General features: G+C 48.4%; 1 protein-coding gene across 2 annotated transcripts; it reads right to left on the reverse strand.

The window, feature by feature from the left end:
• Positions 1 to 449: 449 nt before the first annotated feature.
• SESN2 (sestrin 2) lies at positions 450 to 18761 on the reverse strand. Of its 2 annotated transcripts, none has more exons than XM_081055508.1 (10): positions 18274 to 18761; positions 11193 to 11255; positions 8833 to 9030; positions 8265 to 8447; positions 7942 to 8154; positions 7265 to 7415; positions 6641 to 6759; positions 6083 to 6273; positions 2944 to 3088; positions 450 to 2300 (listed from the first exon to the last, which is right to left on the reverse strand). In XM_081055508.1, the coding sequence occupies exons 1-10, from the start codon at positions 18370 to 18372 to the stop codon at positions 2214 to 2216; spliced, it is 1449 nt and encodes a 482-aa protein (XP_080911634.1). In that variant the 5' UTR covers positions 18373 to 18761; the 3' UTR covers positions 450 to 2213. The 2 variants fall into 2 exon arrangements, with proteins under 2 accessions (XP_080911634.1, XP_080911635.1); XM_081055509.1 differs by having other exon boundaries at positions 11193 to 11249; positions 18274 to 18518.
• Positions 18762 to 18996: the final 235 nt, after the last annotated feature.

Consider the following 18996-nt stretch of genomic DNA (forward strand, 5'->3'; position numbering starts at 1 on the left):
TTGCAGACTGTGCCACAGGGGGAGCCCAGTAGTGGGAAGACCAACCAAGGCTTCAGGGTCAAGCAGACCAGCTGGAATCCTGACTCCACCTATTATGTGGCCTCAGCAACGTCACTTTACCTCTGAGTCTCCATTCTCTTGCAGGATTGCTGCACATTCAGAGAACTGGCTTCCAAATAGACTCCAGAGGCAGGCTTAGTGAGAAAAATAACATGGCCATTATTTTTCAGTAGGGCCTGGCCTGCCACAAATGGGTGAAGGGGCTGGATACCAAGGGATAGAGGTAGAATTTCAATGCCAACCACTCCCAATCCTGCAGGCACTAGGCACAAGTGCCCAGAAGGACCGGAGCTAGCAGGTCAGGTCCATGATGCAATCACAGCTTCCTGCTTATGCTAAGAGGTGAACCATGACCCTTAGGAAATGGAAAAACAACCCATTAACAAAAGTACAAAACAAAACCTCAGTGAACCTTTATTTCTCATCATACGGAACTGATAGCAAAGCCAAAGACTTATGCACTTGAACACTGAATACCTCCCACCCCCAGAACATTTACAGAGGCATCATGTCCCCTGTAGAATCCAAATCCCAAGGCTGGAGCCTCTTTCCTCCAGCCTAGTTTCATTGCAGGGAGGGCTTTGAGGCCTGAGGGGGTGCCAGTGGCTTCCCCATGCCTGCATGGGTATGAAATGTGACACACTGACCAGGCTCCTCTTCTGCCCCACCCCAGAGGAGGGTTAGAAGCAAGCAGCATCTTGGCTCTTGCCTTTCTTCAGTCACCCCCAAACTGGTCAGAGAGGAGGCACATACTGCCGGAAGAAGGGAAGTCATAATTCACAGCTTGTTTGCTATAGAAAGTGCCTGGGATCAGTCCTTGGCTGCTTCTGCCTCTAAAACAATCCACCTAAAGTAGAGGAGAGGGGACAGAAACTGGATGGTCCTTGGAAGGTAGCCAGGAGAGACCAACTGCAAGTGGCGGGGGGGGGGGGGAATGGAGGGGGGAAGGTGTCCACAGAGGTCTTCAAGATCCTCCAGATTTGCAATTCACTGCTGGCAGGTTGGCCTGAGAAACCCAGGGTGAAGACTCAGATGTCAGAAACTTAGCCCCGCCCCTCAGGCTGCAAATGCGGAAATAGAGGTCAAGGAGGTTTGGCACAGCAAATGGACACCTGGCCAGCGGAACGGCCCAAACAAGAACCCTGGGGTCCCCTGCCTCTCCCACTGGGCCACATGCCACCTAGAAAGGCTCAACATTTAGACAAACATCTGCAGTAGTCATGGGAGACAGCAGGGTGGGGTGCTGGGCAGGTGCAGCTCTGGAGAGAACAGACTGCTTCCTGTTCTCCTGCTCCTCCAAGGCATTGACTGTGGCTCTGGAGGGGAGGTCCTGAAGAGGTTTGAACTTCACCCATGAAGGACCGAAATACAGAGAATTTATAATCTAATACTCCCTACTCTTCAGAAGGCAAAGCATTCAACAGACCCAAATTCTGTAGAGATAATCTACTTTTTTTGATGTGCTTGGTCTGTCTTTCCTGGGATCTCATACCACCAGGAATGGGACAAATGGGTAAGAGGGCAAAAGAGGTCCCAGAAAGTGAAGTAGGATTGGGGCAATTAGAAACCAAGGCTGCCTGACAGAACAAGTGTTGGGAGAGCTGGCTGCACAGACCAGCTGTGACCCTGATTTTCACATTGATGGGTGAATGGCAGGTGAGAGGTAATGAAATTGGAATGAGGGAGGAGCAAAGGAAAGCTGCTTGGAGTGTCAGTCCCTGGAGGTGTTTGCCCCTCTTCCTGGGGGGCCAGCCAGGGACCTTCCCAGCCCAGGAAGGCCACAGTATTTGTGGTGCCTGGGGCTCAGCCTGCTGGCACACAAGTCTAAGCTCAGCGCGTTTTCCTTCCGGTGTCCTCTGCGCCTCTGGGTTCACGGGCAGGAAGGGCACGGCTTGTGGGAATCTGTTAGTCTTCTTCTAATTTCCAGGGGCAAAACTGAGATCCTAGAGATCCTCTCCATTCCAGTAAGAAAAAGGAGAGTGTGGCTTGGGGTGTGGGGGGACTGCACATCACACAAAAGCCCACCCCCAGAGTGCGGTGAGTGGGCGTTGAGACAGAAAGGGGATCGGGTCTGTCTCCAGACAGAAAAGTCTTTGCAGGGAAGGAGGATGCCTCCAGGGTCAGCTGCTCCGGGCCCAGGTCCTATGCAGGAGTCAGGTCATGTAGCGGGTGATGGCACGCAGGGCGTAGAGCAGGGCAGCTTGCATGCGGGCCTCCAGGAGCAGCAAGTTCACGTGGACCTGGGGCACAGACAAGGGCTTGTTGGCATCTGATGTCAGTCCTCGCCATCCCCATCCCTCCCAGACTGCCACCGTCCCTGACCACTCACCTCACCCTTTCTCTTCCCTATACAGATGCCCTCCTGCCCTTTCCTGAGGCTCTGAGTAGTCAGGTACAAGGAGTGCTGAAGAATGTCAAGCACATTCATCCCGATCATGACTAATCTCTTTATCCCCCAAAGCTAAAAACAAGAGCTACCACTGGGCACCTGTGTGGGATCAGAGGTTTACCTTCATGTTCTCACTTCATCTTCCCAGCAACCTTGAAATGCAGGCAATATTTACTTCCATTGTAAAGTTAAAAAGCTCAGGGAGGCAAAATGCCTCGCCCAAGGTCACACTGCTACTGAGTTATAGTGTTATGATTTAAACCCAGGTCTTCCTGGCTGCCACTGAGGACCCTGGGAAGCACATTTCCATTTTACCAGTGAGTAAATCGAGTCGGAAATCCCACAGTGGACCCAGGACGATATGCCCAGGTGTCCCACCTGGCAGCACAGACTCAGTCTGGGCTACCTCATCATTGGGTCCTGAGCCCGTGGTGCCTTCCACTGGCCAGGCTTGTCTAGTTCCACCCTCTCCCTACCCACCCCCTGGGCCTTACCTTCTCTGAATGGCGGAAGTGCCTCCAGAAGAGGCTGTACATTCTTCGGGTGGTCTTCTCTGGGTAGCAGGCCACCGTCTTGATATAGACCTTGAGGTTCCGCTCGAGGAGCTGGTTTACCTCTCCATAGTCATAGTCGTCATATCTGGATGGAAAGGCCCCCAAGGAATGACTCACCCTCAGCTCCCAGAAGTGGCTCTTCTCCCCCAGCCCCACACTATAGGAGGAGGAACAGTGGGGCAAGAAAAGGCAGAAAGGAGGAAGCAACTAAAAGCTCGGTTCTTCTTAGAAAAATAGCTGATGTCATATGTCACAGGCCACTGGGGACCACGCCAAGGGATGCAGAGAACGAGCATGCTTTGCTGAGTACCAACTGTGCACCCTGTGAACATGTACTCACGGAACCTTAGAACTCCCAGTACACTACTGCAGACAACACCATGGTATACAGTACGCTGTCATACAGCAGCCTCATTTTAAAGATGAAACAGATTCAGAGAAGTGAAGTCACTTGCCCTAGGTCACACAGCTGGGAAGGGGATTCAAAGCCTGGCTCCAAGGTCACATTCACTACTTAAAGTCAAGGCTGTGGAAGATGGAGCAGGAGGTCAGTGCAAATATCTACCCTGGAGAAGGAAGAGGGAAAGGCCAAAAAGGAACTGGTACTCATTTTACTGATGGGCAAACTGCGGCAATTAGTTTGTTCAAAGTCAAACATCAAGTTGGTGACCAGCATAGAAGCTACTTTGTGACTCCCTAGTCCAGAGAGCCAGTGAGTGATCACAGATCAGCGTGGATGGGGAAGACTGGTTGAAACCTGGAGGACAGACTCGGTAGACAAAGGCATAGCATGAAGGATCATGTTGGAGAGTGGAGGAGCCTGAACCTGAGAGCTGGCCAGGAACTAGCCGCTGTCTAAGATGCCCATCCATCCTCAGTCTCCCCTGCATTAGAAACCTACCAATGACCAGCAAGACGGTAGTCCGTTAAGTACAGTTCAGTCCACCCAGTGAAATATGGCTTATAACTAGTAATACACTGAAATACACATTTGTACCTTTTTAAAAATTAGGGGATTTTTAAAAAATGTATTGGGGTGACAATTGTTAGTAAAATTACACAGATTTCATGTGTACAATTCTGTATTACATCATCTATAAATCCCATTGTGTGTTCACCACCCAGAGTCAGTTCTCCTTCCATCACCATATATTTGATCCCCCTTACCCTCACCTCCCTCCCAGGATTTTTTTTTTTATGCTTGGAATAAACTGTTAAATGAGAAAAGCAAGAAAAAAATCATGAGTTCACTAACATATGTTCACGTTTGATTACATGAGTAAAATATGTGAAATGAGTAGGCAAGAAAATCTTGTTTTTGTAAAATTATTTATGTTTTGATTATTCGTGATGGAAAAAAACAGGAAAGAAATACTTGACAATAATAAGAGCTGGTGGGATCATGGAAATTTTGATTTCCTTCTTTTTGTTATCTGTGGTTTTTTTAACTTTTATTTATTTTTAAGTGTGTTTTTCCAGGACCCATCAGCTCCAAGTCAAGTAGTTGTTTCACTCTAGGTGTGGAAGGCGCAGCTCACACTGGTCCCTGTGGGGATCGAACTGGCAACCTTGTTGTTAAGAGAACCGCGCTCTAACCAACTGAGCTAACCAGCCGCCCCAAATATTTTGAAAAACATTTACGAAAAAATATTTTCGTAAATACTTTTTCAAAATTTACGAAAAATCAAGCTGTTTCTCTTTATAGACATCAAACATATGTTGTTTAAATGAAATAATCATTATAATTTAAACTATGCGAAAGCAACTAGATAAGAAAGAAAAAAAAAGTAATGGAGAAAAATGCCACAGGATGTGGTTGTCGAGTCAGAGGATTTGGGGAAATCATTTTTTTCTTAATTCTTTGAATTTCCCACAATGTTATCACAGTGAGATATTTTCTAAATTAAAAAATAATTGTTCTGTATATATCCTTGAGAAGTAATTTCACAACAAGGACTTATGTATGAGGACTTAGGTATAAGACTAGTCAGCACACACGATTTGTAAGTAGTGAAACTGCAAACTATCTAAATATCCAACAAGAGGGAAGTGATTGAATAATTGTGCTACATCCAAAACAGAACACACGCAATGGATTCAGCAGTTAAAAAGCATAAAAGACCTGTTGATATTGACAAGGAAGGCAGTAGAATATTAGGTGAAAAAAGCAATTTGCAGAAATATTGCGTATGATCCCATCAATTAAAAAAAAACCTACTCCAAAAAATTAAAAATATCAGAAAGTACTTAGGTAACAAGATGAAACTATAAATCATCACTCTACAGAGACAATCATTACTAAATAACAATTTAGTACATTTTCCATGCCCGCACACTTTTAGTAAAAAGAGGAAGAAAAAAAAAGGAACAAACAGAAGATTCTAGTTGGTGACCAGCTCTCTCAATACATTTTGAACAGTTTTACATGGCAATATCAATAGATCATTATTTTTAATAGTTGCATAATACTTCATTAAATAGACACATCATTATCTAAAGTACCCTGCTGATGGAAATTTATGTTGCCTTTATTTATTATGAGAAAAGAACTGCTACTTGGAATGGAAATATGAGCATAACTAAATCTCTCTCTCTCTCTGATAACTATGGATATATATATACCGTGTTTCCCCAAAAATAAGACCTCGCTGGACAATCAGCTCTAATGCGTCTTTTGGAGCAAAAATTAATATAAGACCCAGTCTTATTTTACTATAACATAAGACTGGGTCTTGAACAGAATAGAACAGAACAGAACAGAATAGAATAGAATACCGATATGAGACCCGGTCTTATATTAATTTTTGCTCCAAAAGACACATTAGAGTTGATTGTCCAGAGAGGTCTTATTTTCGGGGAAACACGGTAGTTACCTCCAGGGGGTGAGACTAAAGAGTTTCATTTACAAGGTTGAAGGAGTGAGCACATCTGGTATCTTTTATAATCAGCAAAGAAATTTGCTTTGAAAAACAGCACAAGCAGGAAGAAAGGAAAAGGAAAAACAAAGAGAAAAAGGATACTGACTCCAATCGAGGATTTGCAGTGCACCCATGCCCTGGAGGAGGGGACATGTGCTCACCTGATGCCGAAGATGCAGTGGATGTAGTTCCAGATGGCCCTGCGGAGCATGGAGGTGTCCACTCCACTGTGCATGGCGATGGTGTTGTAGGTGAGGCTATAGGCTGCCTGGAACTTCTCGTCCAGCAGCTGTCCACCCTCAGGGTACAGGCGCTGGATCAATGAGTAGCCATGGTCTTCCCAGGTATAATCCTGAGACACGTGGGAAGGGGCAGTGAGCGGAATCTTTGGGGCCCAAGCCTGGCCAGAGACATCATCCTCTGGAGCACACCCTGGCTCTCCATAATGCCCCTTCCCACCCCACAAATCTAACTCACTGCTTGGTCTGGGCCTCAGAAGCTGAGGGCGATGCAATTTGGCAATGACCCTATGATCAGGTTCCCCTGAGCTTAGGGCGCACATGGGTCCCTTTGTGATCCTGGGTCTCCTCCTTCCCTCTTGGAATCTTGAGGGAGAGAATGTGCCCAACTCTAACCATTCAAACCATCTACCCCGCCCCTCCCCCGCCTGGATTGTTTGAAAATTCAGAGCAACGCCAAGACTAGTGGGGAGAGCCTACCTGGGCACGGAAGGTGGGGGGTGCCTGAGTCCCTCGCCGGGTGAAGTCCTCATATCCAAAGGTGGGGTCTTCTACAAAGCACAGCATGTCTGGGTGTGGAGAGGGCTCCATGATGTCAGCTGAGGATGTCACAAATCGGTCACAGTGAGGCCAGGGCACAGAGCACAGAGGCCTGCACTGTTGATTAATCGTCAATAGGGGGCCAGGCAACAGAGCAGAGGCCCAGAGAAAGCCCCTCAATATGGTGAGTGGAACCAGGGCTCCAGCTGGAGCCAAGCGCGGGGGTGAATCAGACCCAAGGACCTGGGGAAGAGGCCCCCAGTAATAACAGCAATCCTAACAGTAGGAGTTCTTTACGGAGCCTCTTACTCTGGGCCTGGCTGTGTGCTAAGAGCTCTGCTTCTCTTGTTCCATTTAGCCTACACATCAATCCTTCATGTGGGAGGAGACTGAGGCCTTGAAGCAGGAAGTGACTTAGTGGTCAGACTGCCAGAAAGGCTAACTAGCCAGATTCAAACCCAGGTCTGACCAAAAATATAAGAGGTGCAGTGCAGGGAGGTGCCTACTCCTCAGCAGAGATGGTGTAAGGAGGTACCTGAAACCCGGACACCTGTGATCCTGTACCTGAGGGGGTAACCAGCAGGCTCTCCGACTTCTCCAGCTCAAAGCGGCTCTCCATCTCCTCCTGGGATGCTCCCTCCTCCCGCAACAGGCTCTCCTGCAGCTGCCTCATGCGTTCCATCAAAGCCTCCACGTCTCGGGCTGCCTCAAAGCCCTGGAGGAGGGACCCAGTGATGACCATCTACTCCTCCCCACCACCCCCGGAAACTCCAGACATCTTTCCCACATGCCAGGCAGTCCTGAATGGGCAGCTCACATGGTGTGTCCTTCCCCAAGTGAAGTTTAAGAAGCTACACAACCGACATGTCTTCTCTGAGCATTAACTTCTCTCACAGGTAAGGGATTTTTAAAGTTATCTGTATTTTTCTATTAAAACAAACAAGGCCATCTTATAAAATAAGAGGAAAACTTTGTATTCTGAAAGTGCTAAAAAACGGGAGACTTTACGCCTAGGAGGCTGCATGCTGAGAGGCCAGTCCCATGGTTATTTCATTTAATTCTCACAACCCACTATGAAGTAACGGTCTTCATTCTTATTTTATAGATGAGGAAACGGAGCTTCGACGTCCAATAACCATTCTAAGGCCTCTCAATGTGAGATAGGGAAGCAATGCTTTCTACCCAAGGATGAGAGGCCATGCCAGCTTCCTCTCCCATCAAGACCCTGGCCGGTGACTTACCCCAGAGTTGTTCAGTGAGTCCCTGGTGGGGGGGCTGCTCTGCTCACTGGGCGGTGAAGGTGCCTGGGGGGTAGGGCTGCCCTCCAGGTCCCCTTCAGGGAGGATGCCACAGCCAAACACGAAGGAGGCCAGCGAGTGACAGTGAGTGAGCAGGACCAGGGCCTGGATGAGCTCAGCCAGGGACCAGCTGTGCTCGCCTGTCTTCAGCAAGGCCTGGAGAGGAAAGAAGGCCAGACTTGCTCAGCGCCTGCCTCTGGGCTGTCTGCCATGGCCCAGCCTGGCCTCTGAACTCCCTCTGCGACCTGCCTCTCTGCCCACTGCACCTGGATGTGCTCCTTGGTGATGAGCCACGGTCGATGTGCCAGCAACTTGTTGATCTCATTGAGCTTGCGCAGCTTCTCAGGGGCACGGTGGAGGCCAAGCAGCCACTCAGGGTCACCGCCAGTGTGCAGAAACTCGGCCATGTGGGAACCTACCAGGTAGGAACACTGGTGGCGGGCGGCTGCCTGTGGAGGTGGTGAAAAGAACGTAGGTCACTCTGTTCTTTCTGTGCCCTGCTCAGGGTGGGTACCCCACGGAGGCTGACATCACAGGCCTCACTGTTGCTTGAGAGGCAGAAAATTTAGATCCTAACCCCAGCTCTGCCACTGGTTCATTGTCCTACTTTGGGCAAGTCATCTTTATGCCTCAGTTTCCCAATCTGTAAAGTAGGCATTCAAGAGGCCACTCTACAAAATATAAAATTCTATGGATGGTCAGATAAAGCCCGGGGTTTCCTCTGCTTCTCTTCCTCATCTATGGAATCAGTTCAGGAAGTCCCCAGCAAAGAGATCTGAGGACTGAACCCCCCATGTGGCCGCCCCCACAAGAGTCCGACTCAGACAGGCTTACCATGATGGCAATATAGTGGCGCCAGGAGCTGGCCAGCGGTCCATCTGTGTGCAGTAGCAGGTAGTGTAGGCGCCAGAATCTGCTAAGGTAGTCAGGGTGCAGGCCCATCACCACTGCCAGGTGGTCCACCCGCCCTGAGGACATTAGGGCCTCCAGCCCCAGGTGCTGCTCGAGGCTCTCAGCTCCCTCCTGAAGGACCTGCCAAGCAGAGGTGAGGAGAGGATGGGTTCCCATCCTACTTTCTCCACCAAAGAGACCAACATATTCACTGCCGTGGGGTTATAATCGCAAGAAACTGAAAACCACCACCATGTGCAACAACAGGAGAATAGGGGAGGAAAAGATATTTTATTAAGGGGCCGGCCCGGTGGCTCAGGTGGTTGGAGCTCCGTGCTCCTAATTCCGAAGGCTGCTGGTTCGATTCCCACATGGGCCAGTGGACTCTCCACCACAAGGTTGCGGGTTCAATGCCTCAACTCCCGCAAGGGGTGGTGGGCTCCGCCCCCTGCAACTAAGATTAAACAGGCACCTTGAGCTGAGCTGCCTCCTGGATGGCTCAGTTGGTTGGAGCGCGGGCTCTCAACCACAAGGTTGCCAGTTCGACTCCCGCAAGGGATGGTGGGCTGCGCCCCCTGCAACTAGCAACAGCAACTGAACCTGGAGCTGGGCTGCGCCCTCCACAACTAAGACTGAAAGGACAACTTGAAGCTGAACGGCACCCTCCACAACTAAGATTGAAAGGACAACAACTTGACTTGGAAAAAAGTCCTGGAAGTACACAGTTCCCCAATAAAGTCCTGTTCCCCTCCCCCCCCAAAAAAAGACATTTTATTAAGTGATTAAAGCAAATATTTATTAGACCCCCTTATATAATAACAGCCAGTACTTATATAACACTTACTACGTACCACGCACTGTTCAAACATTTTATCCTTATTTGCTCATTTAATCCTCACAACTATGCCATTAGAATACTATTTTCTCCATTTTTAGACAGCAAAACTCAGGCACACAGATTAAAGTACAGTTTCTCCTGCCTTTACGGAGCTTTTATTCTAGCAGTACAAATCCATACAGCCATGGGAGGTGGGTGCAAACTTGTTCACATTTCCTGAGTGCTTTCTCCACCCCAGATCTGAGTTTGGAGCTACCCCTGCATTATTTCATGAATCTTCCCAGGTATCTTGAGAGGTGAAACTATTTTTCCCATTAACAGATGAGGAAATCAAGGCCCAGAGAGGTTTCATTCCTTGCTCAGGGTTACAGATCTAGTAAATGACAGAACCAAGATTCAACTGTAGATGAACCCCCAAGGCCTATTTATTTCCAGTATTATCAAAGAGGAGTGGTGATTTGTAAATGAAAAAATAAAATACAAGAACAATAACCTGAGCTTAAAATTCTGGGCTACAGACATGAATAACCATGGGGTGGTCGCCTGCTTTCCATTCACAAGGAGTGGAGGGAACTGGGGGAAGTTCAGTGGTTTGTTAACAGCTCATTAACTACTTGGCCTACACATTTAAGAGAGTCAAGATGACAAGGAAACAAAACTTTTGTCTTTGTTCCTTGAAGGTCAAAGAAAAAGAAGGGACTTTTCTATGCCAGAGCTGTGAGGCCATCCCCACCATCACACCAATCCCACACTAGAATGTCAACTCCATGATGGCAAGGATTTGTGTCTGTCTTGTTCTCTGCCATATCCTCAGAGCCTAGAACAGCGCCTGACAGATGAATCATTCAATAGATATTTGTTAAATAAATGAATCTAACTCTGTAGACGAAAGAGGTCTCTGTTATAGTAAGTGAAAAACAAAACAAAACATTGACACACCCCTACCCCCCAAAAAAACATGTTGTAAATTACGACGATGGTTCTATATGAAAAAAATCCGTAAAAAAGTGGCAAATGGTTAAGACACTGATTACACACCTCTGGGGAGTGGGATTACAAGAGACGAGAACTTTCTGAAACATGGGAAAAAATTTTTAAATAATGAACATATGCTACTTTTGAAGTTGAAAAAAAACTTTAATATATGCAAAGTCAAGGATGAGAAGCTAAACATGATAGCTCTATCTTCTTAAGGAAAAGCAGGCCTTGTCCTGGGAATTAAAAGTTTGTTCATTATCTGGCTGTGTTATCATCACTTTATCTCTTTGAGCCTATTTCTTCCCAGCAGAATGAGGTTGACAGGCCTGCTTCACAGAGCTGTTTTGTAGATTACATGAGTCAGGAACCTGAAGGGGTAGTTTCAGAGCTTCTATTTCAAGAGACTTTAGGAAAAGACCCCCACCCACCCAATGTCCACATCCCTTTTTCCAATGAAGTTACAGTTTCTAACCCTTTCCCATCCTACCTCCTCTACTGGGATGAAAGCGCTGGGCCGAGGGCCTCGTGGAGCCCGGCTCTCCCTCTGCTCCTAGAAGGAAACAGTCACAGTAAGTTGGAGGTAAAAGGGAAGATGAAAGGATAGTTCTCTCTCCAGTTTTCTCCTCCTATTCGAGGGGCCACAGTGAGCTTTTAAAACCCCCTTTCTGGTGTAACCTGCATGGAGGAGCCAGGTGGGAAACACACACCTGTTCTGTAGGTGGAGAGAGGGTAAGTAAGAGAGGGCTCACCCCACAGGCTGAGTTCTTCAGGAACTGGGCAGGGACCTGGGAGGCCAGAACTGGGTGGGAGGGGCCTGAGACAGGAAATATACAGCCACCATGTTGCACATCTCTAGGAGGCCACCTTCTTGCAGCCCTGGAGAATCCATACAAGAACCTTCTCATTTACATCCTGAATCCAGGTTACAAGTATCCTAGATTCTTATGATATCATCTCTCTCCAATTGTCATTTCTTCATCCCTCTCGCCATCACCACCTCACAGATCCCATCTGGACCACCACCCAGTCTCACCTATGGTCCTCCCGCCCTCTCCTCTCCTATCCATCCTCTACCAAACGGAGAAAACAAATGAATACATAAAACATCCCCCCTGAGCTCCATCTCTAGGACTAGGAGCAGACTTAGTGAGTACATGACCCCAGTGGTTTCTATAATAAAAGAGGGCAAATTTTCTGCAGCCAGAGCAAAATTTCTCAAGTGCAAATCTGATCATCTGGATTAAAACCCTGCCTCTACCTCCCATGGCCTTTGAGATAAATTAATGGCTCAGGCCCACCACCCTGCCATGGGTCACTCCTCTTGCAGAGTTAACTCTTACAATCTTCCAGGGCTTGGGAACCTTCTTGGACCCCACCATTCCCAGTGCTTTTGCTTCTGAAAACATTGTCCTCTGGTTGTCTGATTTAGGTCTCTCTACTACCAGATCATTTTGTGGAGATGAGCCAGATCATCTACATTAGCCTGTGAATGAAGAACACAGAGAAAGCAGAGAGGCGTCCAGGGAATCAGGGCAGGGCGCACACGGCTGACAGTAGCAGCTTTTCTGGCGAGCATGTATTGCACACTCTTTGGAAACCAGCAATTATGTACTCACTAAATCTGCTTCTAGCCAGAGAGGTGAGGTTCAGGGAGGATGTTTTACTTATTCATTTGTTTTGATAACTGGGAGGGGGGCTCTCAGCACTGGCCTTGGAAAGAGTTTACCCAAACCAGAGTTACGCCCTCAACAGAGACAGTGTTCCCCTAACTCTCTCCAACTCATTAAAGTCCAGACTTAGTACCGATGAACACAGGTGTCCAGGGGCTAAAGATTATATATAATTGAACCTTTCTTCTCAGATGGCTGAAAGACCCCTGAGGAAAGCAGAGCTTTGGGGCTCTGAAAGACAACAAAGGAAAGAACAACAGGACCTGGAAGTCCTGGGTGTGAATAACAACTTGCCACTAACTTGCTGTGCGACTCCGAAAAAGTAACCTAGACTCTCTGGGCCTTAATCTTGGACAATAAAAAAAATAGGTAGGTGGGCTGATTGCTCCGGCCTCTTTCAGCCCACACTTCTGGGAGTTATCAGGCCAGGCTGGTCTAAGTCCAGCATAGAAACCACCACAAGCCCCAAGCATTCCCATTTCAGCTTCCCTCCTCCCTCATCAAAGAGAAAAAGCCTAACAGCTCTGTGTAGGAGATAAGAATTGCTGACTCCACAAAGAGGGCCTCCCCCTCAGGGGACCTGAGGACAAAGAGAAAACCACAGCCAGGTGGGGTGGGGAAGGGCAGGGTAGAACTGGGGTTTGGGGGCGGGGAGGCAGGGAGGGCCCATCAGGGTGCTAGCAAGGTACAGGAAACAGCGTTGGGTGTCCCTTCTCACTCTAAAATTTGCCCCAAGAGCTGTCAAAGGAAGGAATTGGTACCTGTGGGTCTTTAAATGATAGGTCTGGATCCACCAACATTTTCAGCTCTAATAATGATGATGATGGTGATGATAGACAGTTAAAAGATAGGGGCTCTTGACAACAACTGCCTGGGCTCAAATGACATCTCCACCACCATCTGCTACCTAGGTCAGCCTCAGTTTCCTCACCAAATCATAATGCTAATAGTACCTACTTTCACCGGGTAGTCATGAGGATTTAATGAGATAATGCCCTTACCTCAGTACCTCTATCGCAGTAAGCACTTAATACAAGTCAGCTACCATTAACCTCATTGTTATTTCAAATAATGGCTTCTCAACCCAAGCAGTACTTTAGAATCCCTTTGAGAAGCTTTTTAAAAAATTCACCGATGCCAAGGTCCCCACCTCCAGCAATTTCAACTGGGTGGGGCCCAGCATAATTTATAGTCAAGGTGGAGGGCCATTGTTTCTCTCCATTTATTGCTCACTTTCTCAAGTATAAGGCTCTATGCTAAGTGCCTTCCAGGTGGAACCGAAATTAATCTGTTCATTGGACAAATATTTTGATAACTACATTGCAGACAGCAAGAGCACAGGATTGAAAAGACAAAGTCTCATCCTTCACAGGTTTTACAATCTAATGAGAATGACAAACAAACAAATGAATAGGATTTCAAGTCCTAGATGAAATGAAGTAAATGAAATAGAGCAATGAGAGTGTATGTTGGGCTGGAGGTGTGTGCAATATTTTAGTCTGAATAGACAGGGAAAGCCACTGAGGAGATAGATAACCTTTGAGATGATTCTCTAAATATCAAATAGCTAAATGAGTTGATGAGAAGGCAGCAGGGCCTGTAAAGATCTAGGGGACCAGCATCCCAGCCAAAGGGAACAGAAAGCGCAAAGCTCTGGAGGCAAGACCAAGTACATTGTAATGCAGAGGTTCAATACCCTGAGTGATTCTGTGACCTTGACACCCAGAACTTCAGGGGAAGCAGACAGGGTCTCTCGGCCCAGAGATGAGGCCTCCAAACCAACCTTCCCCTTTTCCAGGGGTAAGAAGTCAACAATAACAATGGTAGGAGATAACCGGGATTACGAGTGGCTAAGCATTTATTTCACACGCACTTTAAGGCAGGAACTACTACTACAACGGTCCCTATTTTACAGATGAGCAAGAAGGCTCAGAGATATTAAGTCAATTCTGGTCACTCAGCCAGGAAAGAGGCAACCGAGTTGGGATACAAACCAGGTTTCTGCAACTGCAGAAACTGGTCCCATTCTCTAAATTTTTCCATCTCTTAATAGTCCCAAAGCTTTGCATCTGGGGTTCACCAGGAGAAGCTCCTCCTCCCTGCTGACATCCCTGGAAATCCACCTGCCCCCAATCACAGCACTGGTCACACTGTTGTTTCTTATGTTGAGGGTGCACATTGGATCTAGTTCCCTGTTGTCACTCGTATCCAGCACAGAGCAGTCCAATAGGACTTCCTGCAATGATGGGATCTTCTATATCTGCATGTCCAATAAAGATGGAAGCCTCTAGCCGTGGTGGCTGAGCATTTGAAATGGGACGACTGTACCTAAAAAACTGAATCTTTAATTTTAAAAAAAATTATCAAAATTTAAATAACCAAAAAAAAAAAAAAAAAAAAAAAAAAAAAAAAATTTAAATAACCACATGTGGCTAAGTGCTACCATAATGAAGAGTGCAGGTTCAGTATACCTGATAAAGGTAAGATCCCCACCCCCATTTTACAGATGAAGAAAGGGAAACCAGAGGGGACAGGTGACCTACCCAAGGTAACATAGTGAGGGCAGAGGGAAAGCCAATCGTTGCTGTTCCTATAGTTCCAATTGAGGGGATCACACAGGGCAGCAGAAACACTGAAGTCAGACAGCCCTCTTGGTGGTGGCCACTCAGAGAGCCATTCAACAACGATAATCACCTCAGAGCTCCGTGCCTGGCTCCTAATTTAAGGGCTTACTAAGTGTTAATTTTTAATATTAGCTCAGGTACTTGTACACAAGTTTCCTAATCTTCATCAGTTTTGGGGTGGGGGTCTTCTATTTTGCACTTGAGGAAAGATTAAGGTTCCAAAGGTTAAGTGCCAGCTGGTAAGTGGCCAATGTGAGATTTGAACCCAGCTCAGTCTGACTTCCAAGGGTTCTGTCCACTACCCACATCAGCCTGTTAAGAGAAGCCACAGCCTCTATTCTTAGTATCCTATCCAGAGCCTGCAACCCCCAGGACTCAGCTACAGACACCTGTAAAGTCCCTCTGCCAGCTGGGAAGGGGCAGATTCCCCCACCCCCACCCTGTGGGCAGTTGTGGTCTGCTGAACTCAAATATTTGCCATGGTTTACACCTGAGAGGGAGACAGCCCAAGCAGCCTCTGACCAGCCTTGTGGGGAGGTGGTGTGTGAGTGCTGCCACAAACTCATGCCCACCGTGGGCTGGAAACTAGGCTAAGTGCTTTATATATGTGATCTGGCCAGTTTTTCGCAACCACCTGGAGGAAAATAAGTTTTATTATCCCTTCTTCAGAGACAACTCATTGAAGCTCTTTCTGAGTTCTGTTCCTGAAAGGCACAACTCAGATCTGACTTCAAAGCCTGCACAATTCACAAGGGTCAGCTAAGTCAAAAGGGGCAAATAGTAACAAGCACTTATTAGGTGCTAAGAACAGTGCTGGGGATGTGACCTACAGAGTGTTTCTAGTCCAGCAAGGGAAATAGACAAGAAATGCCTGATTATACAACTGTTACACTATAATTAGCATAAAAGTTCCTACAGGGGAAAAGGGGGACTGGAAGAGGGTATGCAGAGAGGACTTATCTGGTGGGGGAGGAAAGGCTTCCCTGAGGAAGTGATGTTTGAGGAAGCGAGTCTAAAGACTAATAGAGTTCTGAAAACATACCAATACTAGAATGAAGCATCTGAAGGCCTTGACCCACTGAAAGGGAGTGTGGTGAGGTGGTGGGAGTTGAGGGGATTGTACATGTGGGTTTTCCCCCTTGGGCCTTGGACTACCAGGCTTTGTAAGTTCAGCACCCTGCTGTCTTCTAAGGATTCCACTTAAAGCAGACATCTTCCCAAGGTCCTCTTTTCTTGAGAGAATATGTAGCAAGGGTTCAGACATTACCCGCTTTCCCCCTTGCAGACATGTGGCTTCCATCTAAAGGCCACTCCCTCAGAGCCCGCCCTGACCACTTCCCAGGCATGTCCCAGAGAAGGATGGACCAACTAACTCTCACCTCAGGCAGGAGGGACAGGCTCAGGCACACTCTTGTGAGACACGGGGTGGGGGGTGTAGGGTGGGGAAGAGAAACAAAACGTGTGATAGCCGCATTCTAACAATAACTAGCATGTTTGACAGTTACTAGTTCCTTGCACTGTGCTTTGGCCTTTGCTTGTATTCTCAATGAATTCTCCCAATAATCCATCAGAGATACTATCAAATCTCCATGGGAAGAGGTTGTGGATCAGAGATGTGATCATTTGGCCAAGGTCACACAGCAATTGAGTAGAAGAGCTAGTACATGAACCCGGAGCTCTTCACGCTATAGTGATCAAGTGCTCTTAATAAATAATATTACAGCAGGTCCTCAAATAACATCATTTCATTCAGCGTTGTTTGTTTATATCAATTGGCCTATGGTAAGATAGGTTTCCTTATTCATCATTTCCCTTAAAGTCACAGACCCTAAGGATGATGTGAAGTGAGAACTTACTGTATTTCCATTTTTTCCCAAAGGAGGAAACCGACTCAGAGAGTAGAGTGACTTGGTCAAAGTCACCCAGCTGATGGTGAACACATAATGCAATATATAGATGATGTATTATAGAATTTTACACTTGAAACCTATGTAGTTTTGTTTACCATTGTCACCCCAATACATTTTAATTAAACAAAAAAAAAAGTCACCCAACTGAGAAACAGCAGGAACAAGCAGGTTTTATTCTTCCACGTGGGGGCTTCTAAACTATGGTGGGAAAGGGTAAATAAGCTAACAGAAAACCCAGGACACAAACTATCCACTGCTGGAGGTAGAATCCCCCAGAAACCATGCTGCTCAGAGAAGCTCAGAGATTTTCCCAGGGTCAGAGTTTAGGACTAGCTCTTGTCTGACTCTCAACTTCAGTAATACACTTGCACTACTCTCCAGGCATGGAAACTAAAGAAACAAGCAAAACCCCTACTGCCAAGCACATTCGGAAATCCTGGTGATAACCAGGCCAGAGAATGAGCTACTCTGTGGGGTTAGTGAAAGAAGCAACTCCATAGCCCCTCCTGGACCTCAGTGTTCTCATGCTGTAAAATGGGGCTATAGTATAGCTAATATTTTGCTAGTTTATTCCTGAGGGCTCACAGAAAAGGCAAAACCCAAGCCTGGCATCTAGTTGGTGCTTGATAAATGACAAGATGACCATTATCGAGGGTGGTGGTGATGGGGGAGGGGAATTGATAAATTAGGCCCAGCCTTACTCCTATCCTCACTGCAAAGGGGAGTCCCTGCGAAACTTCTGAGATGTCAGACTCCTTGGCAGTCTAACGGCTCGTGGTTCAGAAGCTGCGGCCAGGGTTTTCTCCCTCTCCCCCTAGCTTTGGCCGCTGCGGAGTACCTGGCAGCCAGCCAAGGCCCAGAAGCGCCCGCGCCCCCTTCCAAATCCGGGGTGCAGGTGGGGGCGGCGGACAAGGTCGACCTTTGCTGGCTAGTCCCAAGCGCCCCATTTTCCACAGCCGGGGATTGGAGCAGGGTCGTATCCTACCTAGAAAGAGTCTTCTGCCCGCCAGCCCCAGCCCAAGGGAAGGGGGCGGGGAGGAGGAGTGGTCGGGCCCCTGCAGCGGGATTTGCCTGGACTTGACGACTCTCTCTACGAGAGCACAAACGCAAGGAAACCTGGAGAAAGCTCTCTCCTCTCCTAGGCTAGGAGTCCGAGGACGCTCCGGAGGGTTCCATAGCCCCGGGGAAGAAGGAGGGGGCGGAGAGGGCCGAGGCTGCCAGTTGATGCAACCCCACTCCTGGGTTACGCGCTCCACTCCCTCTCCCCGAGCTCGGGGGGCGCACCGACTCTGCTTAGGCCAGCCAGAAGCTCGGACGCGGCTCGGGGTTCAAGGTAAAAGTGGCGTCGCTCGGCCGCTGCTTACCTCTCCGGCCCCGGGGCCGCTGCCGCCACCGCCGCCGCCTCGGGCGAACGGCAGGTAGCTCTTAAGCTCCGCGCGGCACTCGGAGTCCGCAACCATCATGGTGTGCGCCAGGACCCAGCAGCGGCTTGCCGAGGACCCGTTCCCCGGAGGGGGTTGTGGACCGATGCACGCAGGAAGTCGGGACTCGGGGCCGCTGGGGAGGTTCTAGAGCCCCGGGGTGTCTCTCGGGGTACCGGAACGCTCAGAAAGCCCAGAATCCAGGAACGGCCGCTGCCTCGCTGGACTCTCCTCTCGTCCGGCTTCTGGAGCGGTGAATGGCCTTGGGAGCCTGGGATTGCTCGCGGTGCACGGGTTTTCACGACCCGGGGTGTCTCGGAAGTCCGCAGTGGCCAGGGCTGCTCGCAGACCAAGCGCTCCTCAGCATCCCCGCCGCGGAACTGGCAGCGCTCACCCAGCTCTGACACCAGCAGCTTAGCTCAGCCGGCTGCGGTCCCTGGGGGAGGGCGGGGACACAAAAGCCCCGCGCCGCAGCCAATCAGATGCCTGTTTCCTGGGGAGGCGTGGCGACACCTCCCTCAGGAGCCAACAGCTCAGCCAATCAGCACCGGGAAGCGTCCGGGAACTCTGGGAGCTGTAGTCAGCCCCGGACGAATGCTGCAAACTTTTGCAAAAGGGTTTTAGTCAGATTGTTGGCAATGCGAGACGAGAGTGACAACCCGGAGA

This window comes from Rhinolophus hipposideros (assembly GCF_964194185.1).
Source record: "Rhinolophus hipposideros genome assembly, chromosome: 8".
NCBI classification, from domain to species: Eukaryota; Metazoa; Chordata; class Mammalia; order Chiroptera; family Rhinolophidae; genus Rhinolophus; species Rhinolophus hipposideros.